This window comes from Spinacia oleracea, chromosome 4 (assembly GCF_020520425.1).
Source record: "Spinacia oleracea cultivar Varoflay chromosome 4, BTI_SOV_V1, whole genome shotgun sequence".
NCBI lineage: Eukaryota > Viridiplantae > Streptophyta > Magnoliopsida > Caryophyllales > Amaranthaceae > Spinacia > Spinacia oleracea.
In genome coordinates this window covers 71,332,796-71,353,378 of record NC_079490.1, presented here as the reverse complement: position 1 = coordinate 71,353,378, position 20,583 = coordinate 71,332,796, and the positions used below count along the sequence as shown (strand labels likewise).

Here is a 20,583-nt window from a genome sequence, read left to right as displayed (position 1 = left end):
AGGAGGATTGGCCGCCGGCGGGCCGACCATGAGGGGCCAGAAGGATTATGCCAAGCGATTGGGACAAGTGATGCTGTCCGGCAAGGCCACAGTTGACCCGTTTCCAAAAGTTGAAATCGGCGAAGCCGACCGTGGGAAAATCTCCACCCCGCATGACGATCCTTTGGTAATTGAGTTAAAAGTTGCTAACCTAAGGGTTAGGCGTATTTTGGTTGATACAGGAAGTTCGTCGGACATAATTAGTCTAGAGTGCTTGAATCGGCTGCAACATGATCCCTCAAAAATTGAGAAAATCCACTATCCCATTATAGGCTTCGGAGGTAGTGTCATCCACCCAGTCGGCATAATTACCCTTCCTCTGAGGATGGGAAATAAAAAGGAATCTCGGCAAATGGATGTCCGTTTTCTCATAGTGAAAGATCTGACGGCATATAACATCATCTTGGGGCGTCCCACGTTGAACAGGGCAAAGGCTGTCATTGTGACTCATCTGATGCTTCTTAAGATCATTTGTGACGATGGGAGCGTCAGCACTATACATGGTGACCAGCAACAAGCTAGAGATTGCTACCTAACCACCTTGAGTCCAGAAGCATGGGGGACAGGTGAAGAGAAAGGGACGTCGAGCAACAAACGAAAATGTGGCGACACACAACCCAAGGTCGTCAAAGAAACATTAACTATCTCAGCAGGGCACATGGAAGAGAGACGTCCAGAGCCTGTTGGGGCCCATTTCAATGTGGTTTTAAACACAGACAAACCTGACAGAGTAGTGCCCATCGGGATTTCTCCTGACGACCCGCTGGCGGCAGAATTGGTCCACCTTTTGAGAGAATTTGAAGATATCTTTGCTTTCACGGTGGACGAAATGCCGGGTATTGACCCGGCTGTGGCCGTCCATAAGCTGAATGTGGACCCAAACTTTAAACCGGTTCGTCAGAAGAAAAGGAACCATGGGGAAGATAGAAATCAGGCGGCAGCCGCGGAAATACAGAAGTTGATGGAGGCTGGGTTCGTCAGGCCTAGTCAGTACCCCGACTGGGTTGCTAATGTGGTCCTCGTCAAAAAACCTAATGGTACCTGGAGAATGTGTGTTGATTACACCAACCTCAATAGGGCATGTCCAAAGGACAGTTTCCCATTGCCCAAGATTGACCGGCTCGTCGACTCTACAGCGGGGCATGCCATGATGAGCTTTATGGATGCCTACTCAGGGTTTCACCAGATTCCGTTGTGGCCTGACGACCAGGAGAAAACGTCATTTGTTACTGAACAAGGCCTTTACTGCTACAAGGTGATGCCGTTTGGGTTAAAAAATGCACCGGCCACTTTTCAGCGTCTTATTAACACTGTGTTCATTAAGCAGCTCGGCAGGAATATTGAAGCTTACATTGACGATATGATCGTAAAAAGTAAGCTGAGGGCGGCGCATATAACTGATCTCAGAGAGACATTTGAGACTATTCGAGCTTACAACATGAGGTTGAATCCTAAGAAGTGTGTGTTCGGGGTGACGGCAGGCAAATTCTTAGGTTTCTTGATTGATGAAAGAGGAATTGAAGCCAACCCAGACAAAATCCAGGCAGTAATTGATATGAGCTCACCAAAGACAGTGAAGGAGGTCCAGCGGCTCACAGGTTGCTTGGCCGCCCTGGGCAGATTCCTTTCCAGGGCTGGAGACAAGTGCCACTACTTTTTTAGATCTGTCAGAAAGAAGGCCAAGTTTGAATGGTCGGACGAGGCCGAGGCGGCATTGGTCAGATTAAAGGATCACTTACACACCTTGCCTCGTCTTGTTAGTCCCTTGCTAGGAGAGACTTTGTACATGTATCTCGCCGTGTCCGAGCACTCGTTGAGTGCCGTTCTACTGACAGAGAGGGAGGGAATACAGATGCCGGTATACTTTGTCAGTCATGTTCTTCAAAATGCTGAAGTTAGATATCCTACAGTGGAAAAGTTTGGCTTAGCTCTGTTCATGGCCAGCAGAAAGCTCCGTCCTTATTTCTTAGCTCACAAAATAGTGATCTACACCGATCAGCCGCTCAAACTACCCTTCACAAAGCTGGAGGCGTCTGGACGAATGCTGAATTGGGCAATAGAACTGAACGCCTTTGATATCACCTATGAGCCGAGGAAAGCTGTCAAGGGGCAGGCATGTGCCGACTTCATTGTTGAAATGACGAGGCCAGACTTTGCCAAGAATACAAGCACAGTGTGGACAGTGTATGTAGACGGCTCATCCACACAGAATGGATGTGGAGCAGGGATAATCTGTCACTCCCCAGAAGGAGATACTTTTGAATATGCTATGCGATTTAACTTCCAGGCGTCAAATAATGAAGCCGAATATGAAGCCCTGCTTTGTGGCATTAAAATGTGTAAGGCGGCAGGCGCCGAGGAGATTGTAGCACTTTCTGACTCCCAACTGATTGTGAGCCAAGTTAATGGGACCTACGAAGCTAGGGATCCGACTATGGTCAAATACATGCAGGCCGTCCATCAGGAAGTAGAGCCACTGAAAAGCTTTGAAGTAAGGCAAGTCCCTCGCTCGGAAAATAACCAAGCTGATGCCCTGTCAAAGTTGGCAAGTTCCGCGTCTTGTGATACCCCTCGGCACGTGTTCTGGGAGGTAAAAGAGCACAAAAGTGTTGAGCAAATGGAAGTAGAAACTCTTGACAGAACGTCCACATGGATGGATGACATAGTAAACTTCAAAATGAATGGAGTCTTGCCCGAAGACTCAAGGGAAGCGGCAAAACTTCAAAAGAAATGTTCTTGGTTTGAAATGTGGAACGGCACCCTCTACAAAAAGGCCTACTCCCGTCCTTTGTTAAGATGTGTAACACCTGAGAAGGGGCAGGAAATTTTAGAAGACCTTCATCAGGGGTTGTGCAGCTCGCATATTGGTGGAAGGGCTTTGGCTGAAAAGGCACTTCGAACCGGCTATTACTGGCCGACCCTTAAGGAGGACGCAATCTCACTGGTCAAGAAGTGTGACAAATGTCAGCGCTTTTCTCACCTAATACATCAACCGGCACGAGTTCTGACGCCCATTATAAGCCCAATTCCATTTGCTAAATGGGGGATGGATCTCCTAGGCCCATTCACGACCGCACCAGGAGGAAGGCGTTATGTCATCGTTGCCGTAGATTACTTCACCAAATGGGTGGAGGCAGAAGCGCTCAAAAACATAAAAACTGCTGATGTGAGAGCATTCATTTGGAAGAACATCATGACTCGCTTTGGGATTCCACAGGCTATCGTCTTCGATAATGGGCCCCAGTTTGAGACACCTAAGCTGAAAGAGTGGCTGGCAGATCACGGCATACACACCTGTTTTGCATCAGTCGGACGACCCCAAGCCAATGGTCAGGTTGAGGCGTTCAACAAAATTATCTCTGAAGGAATTAAAAAGAAGCTTGACGAAGCCAAAGGCCTATGGGCTGATGAGCTGCCAAATGTCTTATGGTCCATCCGCACCACGGCTAAGAATTCAACCGGTGAAACACCCTTCTTGCTAGCCTATGGCGCCGAGGCTGTCCTACCCATAGAAATGTGTGAGCCAACGTTGAGAGTCATGCTGTATGACGAAAATGCTAACTGGGAGACAATGAAAGCAGCCTTGGACTTTCTGCCCGAGGTTAGAGGAAATGCAGCGCTCAGACAACAGCTGTACAAGATAAGGATGGCAAGAGAATACAACAAGAGAGTCTCTAATAGAGTGCTCAAAGTGGGAGATTTTGTTCTCAGAAAGATGGAGTCCACAGGACGAGCAAATGAACAAGGTAAGCTGACGCCCACTTGGGAGGGACCTTACGAGATCTATGATGAAGTTAGAGATGGAACCTACCGCATTCAAGACATGCAAGGCCGCCCTATTTCACGCACTTGGAATGCCGACAACCTCAAGAAATATTTCTTCTAGATATGTGCTAAGCCTTGTCTTACTTACCACGATCCATTGCCCAAGGGGCGGCCTCTAATGGTCATAGTAGGGTAGTAATTACTTTTGTAACCGGCTAAATTCGCCTTGCAAAGTTATAAATAATACTACTCTATTTGTTTCGTAATATTTATTGTTCGCACAATGAATATAAACATACACACTCCAATGCATAACCAAAGCCTAATTGTATGACGGCCTGAGAAGTGGCCCAGATTAGCAAAAACTCAGCAAGACTAATTGTTTGAAGCCTAAGAAGTGGCCCAGATTAGCACCAAGTTGTAGGCTGATCACCTATCCAACTCCCCTCCTAATATAAGCAAGCCGCTGGCCGACCAGTACAGCATAATACGTGCCAGCGGCACTCACAACTTTGAAACATAGGTTGTTCGCTAAAAAGCCCAGCGGCATGAACAACTTTGAAACATAGGTTGTTCGCTCAACAGCCCAGCGGCATGAACAAACTTTGAAACATAGGTTGTTCACTCAAAAGCCCAGCGGCATGAACAAACTTTGAAACATAGGGTGTTTGCTAAAAAGCGCGGCGGCACGCATGTTTGGCCGGCCAGTCCATTTGACGAGCATGTCTAGCGGCAATCATACCTATTGATTGACTTGCGTCAATCAATATCGTTATAGACACGCTCGCCAAAGAAAGTGACGACCAAAGTAGGGCCTAGCGCATGCTCAGTTGCCAGCGGCACCAACCACTTGGAAACAAAGGTTGTCCGCTCAAAATTTCAGCGGCACGATTAACTTCGAAACGAAGGTTGCTTGCTAAAAAGCGCGGCGGCACGAATGTTTGGCCGGCCAGTCCATTTGACGAGCATGTCTAGCGGCAATCATACCTATTGATTGACTTGCGTCAATCAATATCGTTATAGACACGCTCGCCAAAGAAAGTGACGACCAAAGTAGGGCCTAGCGCATGCTCAGTTGCCAGCGGCACCAACCACTTGGAAACAAAGGTTGTCCGCTCAAAATTTCAGCGGCACGATTAACTTCGAAACGAAGGTTGCTTGCTAAAAAGCGCGGCGGCACGAATGTTTGGCCGGCCAGTCCATTTGACGAGCATGTCTAGCGGCAATCATACCTATTGATTGACTTGCGTCAATCAATATCGTTATAGACACGCTCGCCAAAGAAAGTGACGACCAAAGTAGGGCCTAGCGCATGCTCAGTTGCCAGCGGCACCAACCACTTGGAAACAAAGGTTGTCCGCTCAAAATTTCAGCGGCATGATTAACTTCGAAACGAAGGTTGCTTGCTAAAAAGCGCGGCGGCACGAATGTTTGGCCGGCCAGTCCATTTGACGAGCATGTCTAGCGGCAATCATACCTATTGATTGACTTGCGTCAATCAATATCGTTATAGACACGCTCGCCAAAGAAAGTGACGACCAAAGTAGGGTTTAGGGTACACTCGGATGCACCTTGGCAATCATACCTATTGATTAAGCCTATTAAGCCTATTGATCAAGGAATAATCAAATTATGAAGAGCAAGTAAATGCGAGATAGGAGAAACATCAAAAAACCTATTTACTTATAAAACAACGCCCGTAGAAAGGCGTGTGAAAGTAGCTCAGAATTCCTGATCAGGAAAAAGAAAGAGAATTGTTGTGTGCTCAGCAGGCACAATGATACAGACGCCATCAGCGCCAAAACTTTACAACATAATTGTTTTTGCCCTTAGGCACGGGAGCGCTTGAATAAAATTTTTTTTAAAAAATAGGAAAGGAAGCAAATCAGGGGGCGGCCGCATCGTCCTCGTCATCAGATGATACAAACTCAGGGGGCGGCTGACCAAGACGTTCAGCAGCCAACACAGCGGCACTGTGCTCCATTCGCCGCTGGAACCACCCAAGATCATACTCTGACATGTGGCTCTCCCAGGCGTGCTTAACAGCGTCCTTGGTCGCTTGTTCCCCCTGATCATAGGATTCCAGAAGACGCTCACGCAAGGTGCGAACTTGCGATCTGGCCGTCTCTAGCTCCCCACGAAGATGCTCGGCTTCCTCAGCCGCCTCTTTGACCTGAGGGTACTCCCGCAACTGGTCCTGAAGCGCCCGTATTTCCGCCGCCGCTGTCTTGGCCTCCTCGACCATTGCCACCATGTCCTTGTCCTGCGCCAAGATCTTCTTAAGCAGCTCGGCCTTGTCAGATCTCAACGCAGCCACCTCCTTCGCTTGAAGGTCTATGGTCGTCTGCATCTGCAGGCGGACCTCTTCAATGGACTTGAACGCATAGTCACCATGGTGGGTGGACTCAGCCACCTGAGCTTTGAGCTCCTCAGCAGTGCGGGTCTTCCAGCTCTTGCAGAATTCCATGCGGCAGAACAACTGCAGAAGAAGCTACATATTAGTAAATGACTCAAAGGGAAGACAAGTACAAGCAAGTTGGAAATAGACTTACGTCGAGAAGAGTGGCCTGGATCGCACCAAACTGGGCGTCAGTCTTGCGGCCAGGAAGAGAAGCAACATACTCTGCGGGGACGGCCTTAAAAACCTTGCGGCATATAGCCACCCTATCCTTTGACGAATAGTGGGGAGTAGCAGGTACGTTCTCATCCTCGGCAGCAGCTGCATCCTTCCCTTTGTCTTTGGCTATAGGAAAAATAATGGCCTTAGGATGACGCGGAGAGTAAGAAGAACTGCCAGAGGAGGCTCGATACGTCTGAACGACGTTCGAATAATACTTACCGCCCGAAGACCTAGCTCGGCGGGCCACCTCCGCCGGTATCTGAGAGCGGACGTCGGCCGGGATTCCCGAAAGAGGGTCCTCCACCAAGTCCACCACCAGAGACGGCTTGTCCACGCCCATCTCTTCGTCATCAGGGCATCCCCCCTCAGCAACCTTCGACTCGTCTTTCTTCACGAGACGGCGAGGTAGGGGTTTTGGCTTCTTGAAGGTACTCGGAGTCTCCGAGCCAGCCGGCACAGCTCTCTTCTTCAGCTGGGACAGAGTCGTCCCCTTCTTCTTCCCTGACGCCCTAGCCGCGTCCTTAGCTTGCTAAAAAAGAAAGGACAGTCAAATATTAGGCCTCGTCATCTATCACAAGTCACTCACAAGACAGTGGCTCGTCATTTAAAAGGACGCCCGTCTTAAAAATGACGAGGCGTACCTCATCTATCACAAGTCACTCACAAGACAGTGGCTCGTCATTTAAAAGGACGCCCGTCTTAAAAATGACGAGGCGTACCTCATCAATCACAAGTCACTCACAAGATAGTGGCTCGTCATTTAAAAGGACGCCCGTCTTAAAAATGACGAGGCGTACCTCATCAATCACAAGTCACTCACAAGATAGTGGCTCGTCATTAAAAAGGACGCCCGTCTTAAAAATGACGAGGCGTACCTTATCAATCACAAGTCACTCACAAGATAGTGGCTCGTCATTAAAAAGGACGCCCGTCTTAAAAATGACGAGGCGTACCTTATCAATCACAAGTCACTCACAAGATAGTGGCTCGTCATTAAAAAGGACGCCCGTCTTAAAAATGACGAGGCGTACCTTATCAATCACAAGTCACACACAAGATAGTGGCTCGTCATTAAAAAGGACGCCCGTCTTAAAAATGACGAGGCGTACCTTATCAATCACAAGTCACTCAATAAATAGTGGCTCGCCATTAATAAGGACGCCCGTCTTAAAAGTGACGAGGCGTACCTTATCATGTGCAAGTCAATCGCAGAAAAGTGGCTCGTCATTAAAAAGGACGCCCGTCCCAAAAATGACGAGGCATACCCTATCAATCACGAGTCACTTGAAAAAAAAAAAAAAAAAACACTAACTAAGGGGCCCGTCAATAAAAAGTGACGAGGCCTACCTTAGCAAACACGGGTCAGATATCAGGATATCGGCTCGTCACTAAAAAGTCGTCCACTGTAGACGCTGGACGGGAAAAGTTTAACTTGCAAAAAACAACAACCTAAGAGAGTACTTACCTTCTCCTCCAACTCGGCCTTGGCTTTCTGCATCTTGGCCTCATAGATGTCCGCCATCCAATCGGTCATATCGCCCTTCCCAATATCCGCCGCCGATAGCTTGCTCATTCCTTCCTCTGTGAACAAAAGAAATCCAAAGTTAGAAAAAATGAAGATAAAATAGACCAACGCGGAACGGCACATAAATTGGCATACAACCTCGAGTCATGGAATATCCTAAGCCTACGGCCGCTAGAAAGGCCTCGTTCCGAAACTGGCTAATGTGCGGCAACCACTCGGCCGGCACATGGAAACTCTTATCCACTGTTAAGTGGTAAGTGTTGGCCCTGAACAGGACCATTATCTGATCCCACTCTTCGGCAGTAAGGGGGGGAAGGGGCTCGTCACGATCCATGAAGTTGGCGTCACAGTTCCAACGGCTCATTCTCTCATACATCTCCTGGTCGTCAGTGTAAAACACGACCCACCTCTTCCTCCACATATGCCACTTGCTGAGCTTGCCGACCACTGTCTGGTAGGTACCACGGCTGCTCAGATTAAACCACCCTTTGGCGGCACTGGGGGAACGAGAGAGGGAGACCAGATGCAGAAAGGCATTGAAGGACGGCTCCACGTCGTTCAGTGCACATTTGGCAATGTAGCCAAAGATATCCGCCCATGAGTTGGGGGTCAGCTGGGCCACCCCAATATTGAAACCATCTAACACCTCCACAACGAAGGGGTGTGGAGGGAATCTCATGCCGAGTTTGATTGACGCGGCATACACAGGGAATTCTCCCTCGGCAAGCAGGCTGACGGTCGAGTCCAGACCGGCCGGCACGCGCATTTGGTACCCTTCCCCCACGCAGAGGTCATCCCTCATCTTGGCTCCGTGCCTGTCTAGCCACCGCATCCAGCCCACGTCTGGGTGAATCTCTGACGGAAGCAATTGGGCCTCCTCCCGTCCTCTGGGTCTAATAAGCTGGGGAGCAGCTTCTTGTTCCTCGGCGGCCGATGACAATGGAGCGACGCTTGGCTCCCCCACTGCCTGGCTCGCTGTACCCTCCGACGAGCTTGCCGCCTGCTCCCCCGCCTCGACGTACTCGTCGATCTCTTGAAAGAGTTCGGCAAATTCTTCGTCGACTGCCGAGGCGGTGGAAGAATATCTCTCCCTAGGAGGTGTCGATGCTTCTTCCCGCAAGCGCAGGCGCGTCGGATCTGCCGTTTGCTTGGTTCTAGCCATGCCTTCTGCATAGTGAACGAAGCACGGCTTAGGGGTGACCAACAATGAAGAAAAAGACGCGATTGGACGTCCGCCCCGACAAAAGATGAACGGCGGAAAAATCTTAAATAAAACCTTTAAACCCTTACCTAGTACTAAGAGGTCGGCCGCTAACAAAGAGAAAAATGACGAGAGGATAACAAAAACAAGAAAGGCGAAAACTAACCTTGAAAGATCTGCGAAGTACTTGGTGAAGAACAGGATGAGTTTCGCGAAGAACGAGATGAGTTTCGCGAAGAACGGGATGAGTGTGACGAGGAAAAGGATGAGTCTCGTGGTGGCCGGAAATCGCCTGATGGTGGTAGGAACACGCCGGAAATCGCCTATGAAAGCTCTGTGAAAATGAAATGTAAAAAATGAAATTTACCCCCCTCACCTCTATATATAGGGAGGGGCAAAATGGAGAAAGGTGACACGTGTCACCATCTCAACACCTGACCCAAAGATGAAGATGCAAAACAAGAGTCAAGAAGCGATACCCGGAATGTGTTTCCAGAAATGCCCTTCTTGAGGGGCAAATGTTGTGGGCAAAATTACCGTGCCTTCGTGTACCAATGAGGACGTGACACATGGCACGTATTGCGCCCCCTAAAGCAGAAATCATACGAAGTCTACTCCGAGGCATGAGTATTAATCTAGGTATCTACAATGTATGTATTTAAGTGTGTATAAATGTATGTATAAAACCTATACCTGGAAAGGGGCTTAATTAGTATGTATCCCAAGTGAATGACTAAGCACAATAGGCCCAAACAGCCCACTATTGCCAAATGAGGCCAGAGAATTGTAAGGAGAAAGGACACGTGTCCTCCTCCCATTCCCCAGCCAATCATGTAAGGGGAATATTAGGTCATTCCCCCAAAAACCTAGTACTATAAATATTCCCACTTCCCTAGAAAAAAGGGTCACAATCAATACATTCTAGAGCAATTGCTGCTCTGCCTTCTCTCTACTTTCTCTCTCTATAAAAATACAATCTTGTTTAATCTGTAAAAGTTACCAAGAAACCTCCCAGGTATCTCACCGGAAAAACCCCACAACAGATACATCTTCCCAAGGGCGAACTGGAACCGGCAAAGGTGAGTATAAACCGGGTTTGAAAGAACTCTTGGCCATATGACAAGTCACACATTTATTCACAATGTTCGTTACATCACCTAACATTTTAGGCCAAAAGAAATGTTCTCTCAAGATTTCCAAGGTCTTGGCTATGCCAAAGTGACCAGCCAATCCTCCACCATGAGCCTCACGCACTGGTAACTCACGAATTGAATGCTTAGGAATACAAAGGCGATTACCTTTGAAAAGAAACCCATCTTGCAATATGTACTCCCCATAAGCACCAACTGCACATTTCTCGAATGCAACTCCAAAATCACCATCATCATGATAATAATCTTTTAAGGTCTCAAACCCCAACAAACGAACATCAAGTGTAGCAAGCAAAGTGTACCTTCGTGATAATGCATCAGCCACCACATTGCTTTTACCATCTTTGTATTTCGAAGAAAAATGAAAGGATTGCAAGAACTCAACCCATTTAGCATGCCTTGGGCTCAATTTTTGTTGCCCATTAATATACTTCAAAGATTCATGATCAGAATGCAAAACAAAGTGGCTAGAACGCAAATAATGACTCCAATGATCCAAAGCTCTAACAATGGCATAGAACTCTTTATCATAAGTGCAATAATTCAAACGAGCACCCCCTAACTTTTCCGAAAAATAAGCTATGGGACGCTTACCTTGGATCAAAACAGCACCAATCCCCACTCCACTAGCATCACACTCGACCTCAAAAGGTTGAGAGAAATCTGGCAGCGCCAAAATAGGAGCAGCACACAAACGCTCTTTAATCACATCAAACGCCTTTTGAGCGTCCTCTCCCCATACAAAAGCACCTTTCTTCAAGCAACTAGTGATTGGACTAGTAATAGTACTGAAATCACGAATGAAACGTCTATAAAATGAAGCAAGACCATGAAATGAATGCACCTCACTTATAGTTTTAGGATTAGGCCACGATTTGATAGCCTCGATCTTGGACTGATCCACGGACACTCCATCTTTCGAAACCACATAGCCCAAGAATACAACATTGTCAACAAGGAATGGACACTTCTCTAGCTTCCCATAGAGTCTTTGAGCTCTAAGTGTTTCAAAAACATCCCTCAAATGAATCAGATGCTCCTCTTCGTTCCTACTATACACCAAGATGTCATCAAGATATACAACAACGAATCTGCCCAAAAATGATTTAAGCACTTCGCTCATTAGCCTCATAAACGTACTAGGAGCATTAGTGAGACCAAATGGCATGACGGTCCACTCATACAAACCATGTTTTGTCTTGAAAGCCGTTTTCCACTCATCTCCTTCACGCATCCGAATCTGATGATAACCACTTCGCAAATCAATTTTTGAGAACAACTTCGAACCATGGAGCTCATCTAACATATCATCAAGTCTCGGAATTGGAAAACGATACTTGATGGTAATGTTATTCACAGCCCTACTATCAACACACATTCGCCATGTTCCATCTTTCTTAGGCACAAGCAACACCGGAACAGCACATGGACTCAAGCTTTCTCTAACATAGCCTCGATTCACAAGTTCATCAATTTGCTTTTGTAATTCCTTTGTTTCCTCCGGATTGCAACGATAGGCAGCCTTATTAGGCAAAGAAGTTCCTGGAATAAGATCAATTTGATGTTCAATACCACGAATAGGGGGCAAACCTGGTGGTAATTCATCCGGAAATACATCCTTGAACTCAAACAGCAATTCGGCAATGGGACTGCCTCTTTCCAATTTTGGCCTTCAATTGGACTCTCCTTAGCCACGAGCAAATACACCAACTCTCCATGATCAAGAGCTTGCTCAATTTCTCGTTCACTAGCCAACATGGTGAGATTCGGCTTTTTCTTTTGTTTCACACTCATGGATCGAACCGCTTGAGATGACATAGGCTTTAGCACAATTTTCTTGCCTTTGTCTCTCAATTCATACTCATTGCTTCTCCCTTTATGAATCACGTCCCTATCAAACTGCCAAGGACGACCCAACAAAATATGACAAGCATCCATAGGAATAACATCACAAGGAACTTCATCCACATACGAACCCATAGTCAAACCAACCCTTACTTGCTTCGACACTTTTACACTATTACCATCATCAAGCCAATGGAGTGCGTATGGCCTAGGATGGGCAGTAGTGATTAAGCCTAATTTTGACACCATTTCACTAGAAGCAGCATTGGTACAACTCCCCCCATCAACAATTACACTACACCACTTATCTTTCACTAGACATTAATATGAAACAACTGATCTCGTTGGTCTAGATCAGTAGGTGAAATTTGAGTTTGTAGCGCTCTAAGAACCAGATTTGTGTCATAAATTGGAGCCTCATACCCTTCCTCTTCCTCCTCATCACCACTCTCATCAAACACAAATACGTCCCCCAACCTCTTTTCTTCTTCCAACAACTCCTCACGACATTCAACAGCTTCTCTCAAGGTCACTACTCGTTTATTTGGACACGCATTTTGATAATGCCCAAACCCTTGACACTTAAAACAACGCACCTTGGACAGACTTGTTTCTTTGGTTGGGTTAGATAGTTTAGAGGCAGCCGTAGAATTACTTGAAACTACGGTACTAGGTGATGTGTTTGGTTTCAAGCTAGGTTCGGATTTAGCCCAAGACTTGGCTTTACCATCCATACTAGACCCTCCCCCATATTTTGCCTTCCCTTGATTTTCCAATTTTAAACAAAGTCCACAAAGAGTGTCAAAATCAGAATATGGATAAAGGTCTACGGTATTGGCAATATTATAATTTAGACCCCTTAAAAATCTGGACAGTTTTTGTTCCTCAATTTCCCAATTTCTCCCATTAAGGACAACTTTTCAAACTCATCAATATATTCAGCCACACTCATTTTTCCTAGCCTCAATTCGGCATTTTACGATAAGTTGTTATTCTATGAGTTGTTGGCACATACCTTTTACGTAGCTTACGTTTCAAAGACTCCCAAGAGGTAATTTTCTCCTTCCCTTCACGTATTCTCTTGGATTTCAGTCCCTCGAACCACAATGAAGCCCCTCTTCCTAGCTTCAATATGGCATATTTACAACGCTTCTCATCATCAATGTCCTTGAAATCGAACATTCTCTCTATTTTGCGCTCCCACTCCAAATAGGCTTCCGGATCTGTTCCACCAACAAATTCAGGAAGTTCGGTGACCTTGAATTCATCCATAGCCCGTAGATCACGCCTAGGAGGCCTACGATACCCCCCATCTCTAACGTTCTTCAAGGCTTCTTGGAGATGTTGTAGAAAGTCAGGATCATCAAAATCCATATTTCAGTTTGTAAGAATTACGAACAGCAGCTCTTTTTTTTTTTTTTTTTTTTTTTTTTTTTTTTTGGGCGGATCACACGAACAGCAGCTCTGATACCACTAATGATACGAGTTTAAAAACTCGTTGTATAAACAAGGATAGTTGATTAACAAGCTAGACCTTTAACTCGTTGATCGTGAATGCAAGACAAGACCTATTGACTCACAATCAGTTCTTTGAATAGGAAACGCGTCCAAAGCAAAGAAAAAAAGCTGAATTATAAACTATAATTCGAAATGTAACAAACAAGTGTTTTAATCATCCAGTTGGTTGTTTATTCCAATCAAGAAGCTGACTATAAATAGCCAAAAATCAACAGCTACAAGAGCTTTAAACGGCTAATTAAGAGCCATTTAAGAGCCTTTAAAACTGGCAGTTACAAGCTCTAAAGCCTCCTAATTCAGTCACTAAATTGGAGGTTACAAAGGCTTAAAACTCTCCTTACAAACAGCAATAATCAAAGCTAAGTAATGACTGAATTTAAATTGGGGATTTAAACAAATTTCCCATTATTAAACCGACTTTAACCAAAGCAATTAAAATAATAAGTGCGTACAATCTGTTTAAACAAGCTGACCAATGTGATTAAACGGACCAGTTTGATTAACGTACCACCTTGATAATAAGGACCATATAACGAGCTCACTCAATCCAACTCACCATGCACACAAAATGAGCAATTGAACCCAAATCAGTTTTGGTTCCAATTGCTAGCATAAGACTATCACTTTCATCCATAACCGTATCAATTGGGCACGGCATGTTTGATGCCGCGGCATATGACTCATTTGGGGTTTCCCCCGTCGTCAATGTGGAGCGGCATGTTTGTTGCCACGGCATATAGGAATAAACCTATTTGCCTTCGAAAAATATTCATTTTTAAGAAAACAATTTGTATGGGGGTTTGCCCCCGTCGCAAATTGGGCGCGGCATGTTTGATGCCGCGGCGTATGACTTATTTGGGGTTTGCCCCCGTCGTCAATGTGGAGCGGCATGTTTGTTGCCGCGGCATATAGGAATGAACCTATTTGCCTTCGAAAATATTCATTTTTAAGAAAACAATTTGTATGGGGGTTTGCCCCCATCGCAAATTGGGCGCGGCATGTTTGTTGCCATGGCGTATGACTTATTTGGGGGTTTGCCCCCGTCGTCAATATGGAGCGGCATGTTTGTTGCCGCGGCATATAGGAATGAACCTATTTGCCTTCGAAAATATTCATTTTTAAGAAAACAATTTGTATGGGGGGTTTGCCCCCGTCGCAAATTAGGCGCGGCATGTTTGTTGCCGTGGCGTATGACTTATTTGGGGGTTTGCCCCCGTCGTCAATGTGGAGCGGCATGTTTGTTGCCGCGGCATATAGGAATGAACCTATTTGCCTTTAAAAATACATTTTTAAGAAAACGACAAGTTGTATGGGGGTTTGCCCCCGTCGTAAATTGGGCGCGTCATGTTTGATGCCGCGGCATATGGATTATTTGGGGGTTTGCTCCCGTCGTGAATGTGGAGCGGCATGTTTGTTGCCGCGGCATATAGGAATGAACCTATTTGCCTTCGAAAAATATTCGTTTTTAAGAAAACAATTTGTATGGGGGTTTGCCCCAGTCGCAAATTGGGCGCGGCATGTTTGATGCCGCGGCGTATGACTTATTTGGGGGTTTGCCCCCGTCGTCAATGTGGAGCGGCATGTTTGTTGCCGCGGCATATAGGAATGAACCTATTTGCCTTCGAAAATATTCATTTTTAATAAAACGACAAGTTGTATGGGGGTTTGCCCCCGTCGCAAATTGGGTGCGGCATGTTTGTTGCCGTGGCGTATGACTTATTTGGGGGTTTGCCCCCGTCGTGAATGTGGAGCGGCATGTTTGTTGCCGCGGCATATAGGAATGAACTTATTTGCCTTCGAAAAATATTCGTTTTTAAGAAAACAATTTGTATGGGGGTTTGCCCCTGTCGCAAATTGGGCGCGGCATGTTTGATGCCGCGGCGTATGACTTATTTGGGGGTTTGCCCCCGTCGTCAATGTGGAGCGGCATGTTTGTTGCCGCGGCATATAGGAATGAACCTATTTGCCTTCGAAAATATTCATTTTTAATAAAACGACAAGTTGTATGGGGGTTTGCCCCCTTCGCAAATTGGGCGCGGCATGTTTGATGCCGTGGCGTATGACTTATTTGGGGGTTTGCCCCCGTCGTCAATGTGGAGCGGCATGTTTGTTGCCGCGGCATATAGGAATGAACCTATTTGTCTTCGAAAAATATTCGTTTTTAAGAAAACAATTTGTATGGGGGTTTGCGCCTGTCGCAAATTGGGCGCGGCATGTTTGATGCCGCGGCGTATGACTTATTTGGGGGTTTTCCCCCGTCGTCAATGTGGAGCGGCATGTTTGTTGCCGCGGCATATAGGAATGAACCTATTTGCCTTGGATAAATAGACGTTCGTGTTTTCGGGAACGGTTTTTACAATTTAATAGGTGACCAGCCTATGTTTATGCTAATCTGGGCCACTTCTTAGGCTTCAAACAATTAGGCTTATAAATGTTTTGCTAATCTGGGGCCACTTCTTAGGCTTTATTTGATTAGGCTTTTTGCATGCATATTTTAGGTATGTTAGTAAAGAGTAATAAATAGGACGAAACAAGAGTAGTATTATTTTTACTTTGTAAGGCAAATTTAGCCGGTTACAAGGGAGACTACTACTCCATTAGGAACATTAGCGGCCGTTGTCTAAACCACAGATTCTTTCATAAAAGATAGTCAGAATACACCTTAGATAAAGTATTTTTTGAGATTGTCTACATTCCAGGTGCGTAGAATTGGTCGGCCTTTCATGTCCTGAATGCGATAGGTTCCATCTCTGACCTCGTCATAGATCTCATAGGGTCCCTCCCAAGTGGGCGTCAGTTTACCCTGTTCGTTGGCTCGTCCCACAGATTCCATCTTTCGGAGAACAAAGTCTCCTACTTTGAGCACTCTTTTGGAGACTTTCTTGTTGTACTCCCTCGCCATCCTTATCTTGTACAGTTGTTGCCTCAATGCTGCATTTCCTCTTACTTCAGATAAAAAGTAAAGGGCCAACTTCATTTTTTCCCAATTGGCATTCTCGTCAGATAACATGACCCTTAGTGTAGGTTCACACATTTCTATGGGCAACACGGCCTTAGCTCCATAGGCTAGCAGGAATGGGGTTTCGCCGGTTGAGTTCTTAGCCGTGGTGCGGAGACCATAAGACGTTTGGCAGCTCATCGGCCCATAGACCCTTGGCTTCATCTAGTTTCTTCTTGATCCCCTCGGAGATAATCTTGTTAAAGGCTTCGACTTGGCCATTGGCTTGAGGTCGTCCCACAGAGGCAAAGCAGCTGTGTATGCCGTGGTCTGCTAACCACTCTTTCAGCTTAGGCGTCTCAAACTGAGGCCCATTATCAAAGACGATAGCTTGCGGTATTCCAAAGCGAGTCATGATATTTTTCCAGATAAACGCCCTCACATCACTTGTCTTTATGTTCTTGAGAGCCTCTGCTTCAACCCACTTGGTGAAGTAATCAACAGCCACTATCACATAGCGTCGGCCCCCAGGGGCCGTTGTATATGGCCCTAACAGGTCCATTCCCCACTTGGCAAACGGAATGGGACTCATAATAGGAGTGAGAGGGTGGGCCGGCCTGTGGATGAGATGAGCAAACCGTTGGCACTTGTCACATTTTTGCACCATGGCTAGGGCGTCTTCTCTCAAAGTGGGCCAATAATAACCAGTTCGCAAAGCTTTCTCTGCCAGGGCTCGTCCTCCAATGTGGGAGCTACATAATCTTTGGTGCAAATCGTCTAGAATTTCCTTTCCTTTCTCAGGAGTGACGCACCGCAGGAGAGGTCTAGAAAATGACTTTTTGTACAAAACTCCATTCCACCATTCAAACCAAGAACTCTTCTTTTGTATTTTGGCGGCCAGACTTGAGTCGTCCGGAAGCGAACCGTCCACTTTGTAAGCAATGATAGGGTCCATCCAGGTTGACGACCGATCCAGAATAGCTACCATAGGAGCGCACAATTCCTGCTCAATACTTCGCTTATCTTTTACTTCCCAGAACACGTGACGCGGTGTATCACAGGAAGCCGAGGTAGCTAGTTTTGACAGGGCATCGGCCTGATTGTTCTCCGTTCTGGGAATCTGCTTAGCTTCAAAGCTCTTTAGATGTTCTATTTCTTGATGCATAACTTGCATATATTTGATCATGTTAGGGTCTCTTGCCTCATAGTCCCCATTTACTTGACTCACAATGAGTTGAGAGTCAGAGAAGGCAAGTATTTCTTGAGCTCCAGCGGCTTTGCACATTTTTATGCCGGCTAATAAAGCTTCGTATTCTGCCTCGTTGTTGGATGTTTGGAAATTGAATCTCATGACATACTCATACTTGTCTCCTTCGGGAGATTGACATATTATGCCGGCTCCACACCCGTTCTGGGTTGACGAGCCATCTACATAGACTGTCCAGCGAGTCGCCACATTCTTTTCAAAAGTCGGCCTCGTCATTTCTGCAATGAAATCAGCAAATGCTTGTCCCTTGATAACTTTTCGAGGCTCATATGAGATATAAAATGCATTAAGTTCAATTGCCCATTTCAGCATTCGTCCAGCAGCGTCTAGCTTAGTAAGGGGTTGTTTCAAAGGTTGGTCTGTGTATACCACTAGTTTGTGTGCCAGAAAGTAAGGGCGCAGCTTCTTGCTGGCCATAAACAGCGCAAGTGCAAACTTCTCAATTGGAGAATATCTTAATTCAGCGTTTTGCAGGACATGGCTCACAAAGTAGACGGGGAGTTGCACTCCCTCCCTTTCAGTTAGCAAGACAGCACTCAAGCACCACTTAGAAATGGCCAAATACACATACAAAGTTTCCCCCTGAAGAGGACTGACAAGCCGAGGTAAGGTGTGGAGGTGTTCTTTTAATCGGACGAAGGCAGTTTCTGCCGCCTCAGTCCATTCAAATTTGCTCTTCTTCTTGATTGTGCCGAAGAAGTAATGACACTTGTCACCTGCCCTTGATAAGAACCGCCCCAGGGCCGCTAGACATCCTGTCAGGCGTTGGACTTCTTTGACTGATTTTGGCGACGTCATATCTATTACTGCCTGTACTTTATCAGGATTGGCCTCGATTCCTCTTTAATCAATAAGGAATCCCAAGAACTTCCCAGCCATTACCCCAAAAACACACTTCTTTGGATTCAACCTCATCTGATATTTTCGGAGCTTCTCAAAAGTTTCTCTTAAGTCAGCCAAGTGTTCTTCGCGTTGTTTGCTTTTTACTATCATATCATCAATGTAAGCTTCGATGTTTCGTCCTAACTGACAAGAGAAGACAGTGTTGACTAGACGTTGAAATGTGGCTGGCGCATTCTTTAAACCGAACGGCATCACTTTGTAACAGTATAGGCCTTGCTCAGTAACAAATGGCGTCTTTTCCTGATCGTCTGGCCACAAAGGAATTTGGTGAAAGCCCGAGTATGCATCCATCAAAGCATGGCCAGCCGTTGAATCTACCAACCGGTCTATCTTGGGTAGGGGGAAGCTGTCTTTTGGGCAAGCCTTGTTTAGATCTGTATAGTCCACACACATTCTCCAGGATTTGTTGGGCTTCGGCACCAATACTACATTTGCCACCCAATCTAGATATTGACTTGGCCGAATGAACCCAACCTCCAACAACTTCTGCACTTCTTCAGCTGCGGCTTTGTTTCTTGCTTCCCCATGATTTCTCTTCTTCTGACGAACAGGTTTTAAGGACTCATCTACATTGAGCTTGTGGACAGCTATGCTTGGATCAATGCCCGGCATCTCCTCCACAGCAAAAGCAAAAATGTCCTGGAATTCCCTCAGGAGAGTGACTAAATGTGCCCCAAGCTGGTCGTCAGGAGAGACCCCTACTGGCACCGTCCTATCTGGACGTGCTTCATCAAGGATGATTTCATAATGTCCACCAACCGGCTCAGGCCGCATAGTTTCCATGTGAGCCGTGGCAATGGTAAAGGTCTCCTTCTTGACTTTCTCCTCCATCTCATCCAGTTTTCTTTTTGAGCTTACTCTGGCTTCGTCAGTTTTCCCCCAAGCCTCGGGACTTAGCGTAGTGAGGTAACAATCCCTCGCTAGCTGTTGATCACCATGAATTGTGCCGACCTGACCTTTATCACAGACATACTTCATGAGCATAAGATGAGTGTCGACCACTGCCTTGGCCTGATTCAAAGTTGGACGACCCAGTATGATATTGTAAGCAGTGAGGTCCTTTACAATTAGAAAGCGGACGTTCAAGTTCTTGCTTTGATGCCGGCCTCCAACTCGTAGGGGCAGAGTGACTATCCCCTGGGGATGGATTATGCCGCCTCCGAATCCAATGATCGGATAATGTATTTTTTCAATTGTCTTTGGATCATGCTCAAGACGACTTAGACAAGCTGTGCTGATAATGTCTGACGAGCTTCCCTTATCTACTAAAATACGCCTTACCTTGAGGTTTGCCACCTTCAATTCAATGACCAAGGGGTCGTCATGTGGAGTGGCGATCTTGCCCCTGTCAGATTCACAAATCTCCACTTTAGGGAAATGGTCAATTGGGGCTTTTCCAGACAACATGACATGTCCCAACCGGCTTGCATAGTCTTTTTGACCTCTCATAGTTGGGCCCCCAGCGGCTAGACCTCCTGAGATGACGGCTACAATTTCTGGGTCGGTGTCGTTGTCATCACGTCGGTATGACGGTGACTTGCTTTTCTTGTAGAACTTTTTACCCCTTCCCCCTGTGCTCGTGCTGAGATAGGATTTCAGGAACCCTTTTGCGGCTAGTCCAGCAAGAGCCCTTCGTAGAGACTTGCAATCTTTTGTTTCATGTCCCACATCATAATGGAACTTACAGTAAAGCGAGCTGTCCCGGGTTTCCACCGGCGACTTCATGGGGAACGGCCGATCTATCTCATACCTATCACTGACATTAGCAATATCGTATACAGGTCAGTGTTGTATTCAAACCTTTCTTTGTC

At 46.2% G+C, this 20,583-nt stretch overlaps 2 protein-coding genes across 2 annotated transcripts; both read right to left on the bottom strand.

The window, feature by feature from the left end:
- Window positions 1-5,674: 5,674 nt before the first annotated feature.
- On the bottom strand, window positions 5,675-6,992 carry LOC130459602 (uncharacterized). The gene is made up of 3 exons (XM_056827071.1): window positions 6,644-6,992; window positions 6,357-6,547; window positions 5,675-6,283 (listed from the first exon to the last, which is right to left on the bottom strand). The coding sequence occupies exons 1-3, from the start codon at window positions 6,762-6,764 to the stop codon at window positions 5,690-5,692; spliced, it is 906 nt and encodes a 301-aa protein (XP_056683049.1). The 5' UTR covers window positions 6,765-6,992; the 3' UTR covers window positions 5,675-5,689.
- A 9,835-nt stretch (window positions 6,993-16,827) lies between these two features.
- On the bottom strand, window positions 16,828-18,667 carry LOC130471621 (uncharacterized). The gene is made up of 2 exons (XM_056841855.1): window positions 17,045-18,667; window positions 16,828-16,932 (listed from the first exon to the last, which is right to left on the bottom strand). The coding sequence occupies exons 1-2, from the start codon at window positions 18,665-18,667 to the stop codon at window positions 16,828-16,830; spliced, it is 1,728 nt and encodes a 575-aa protein (XP_056697833.1).
- Between the last annotated feature and the right edge of the window lie 1,916 nt (window positions 18,668-20,583).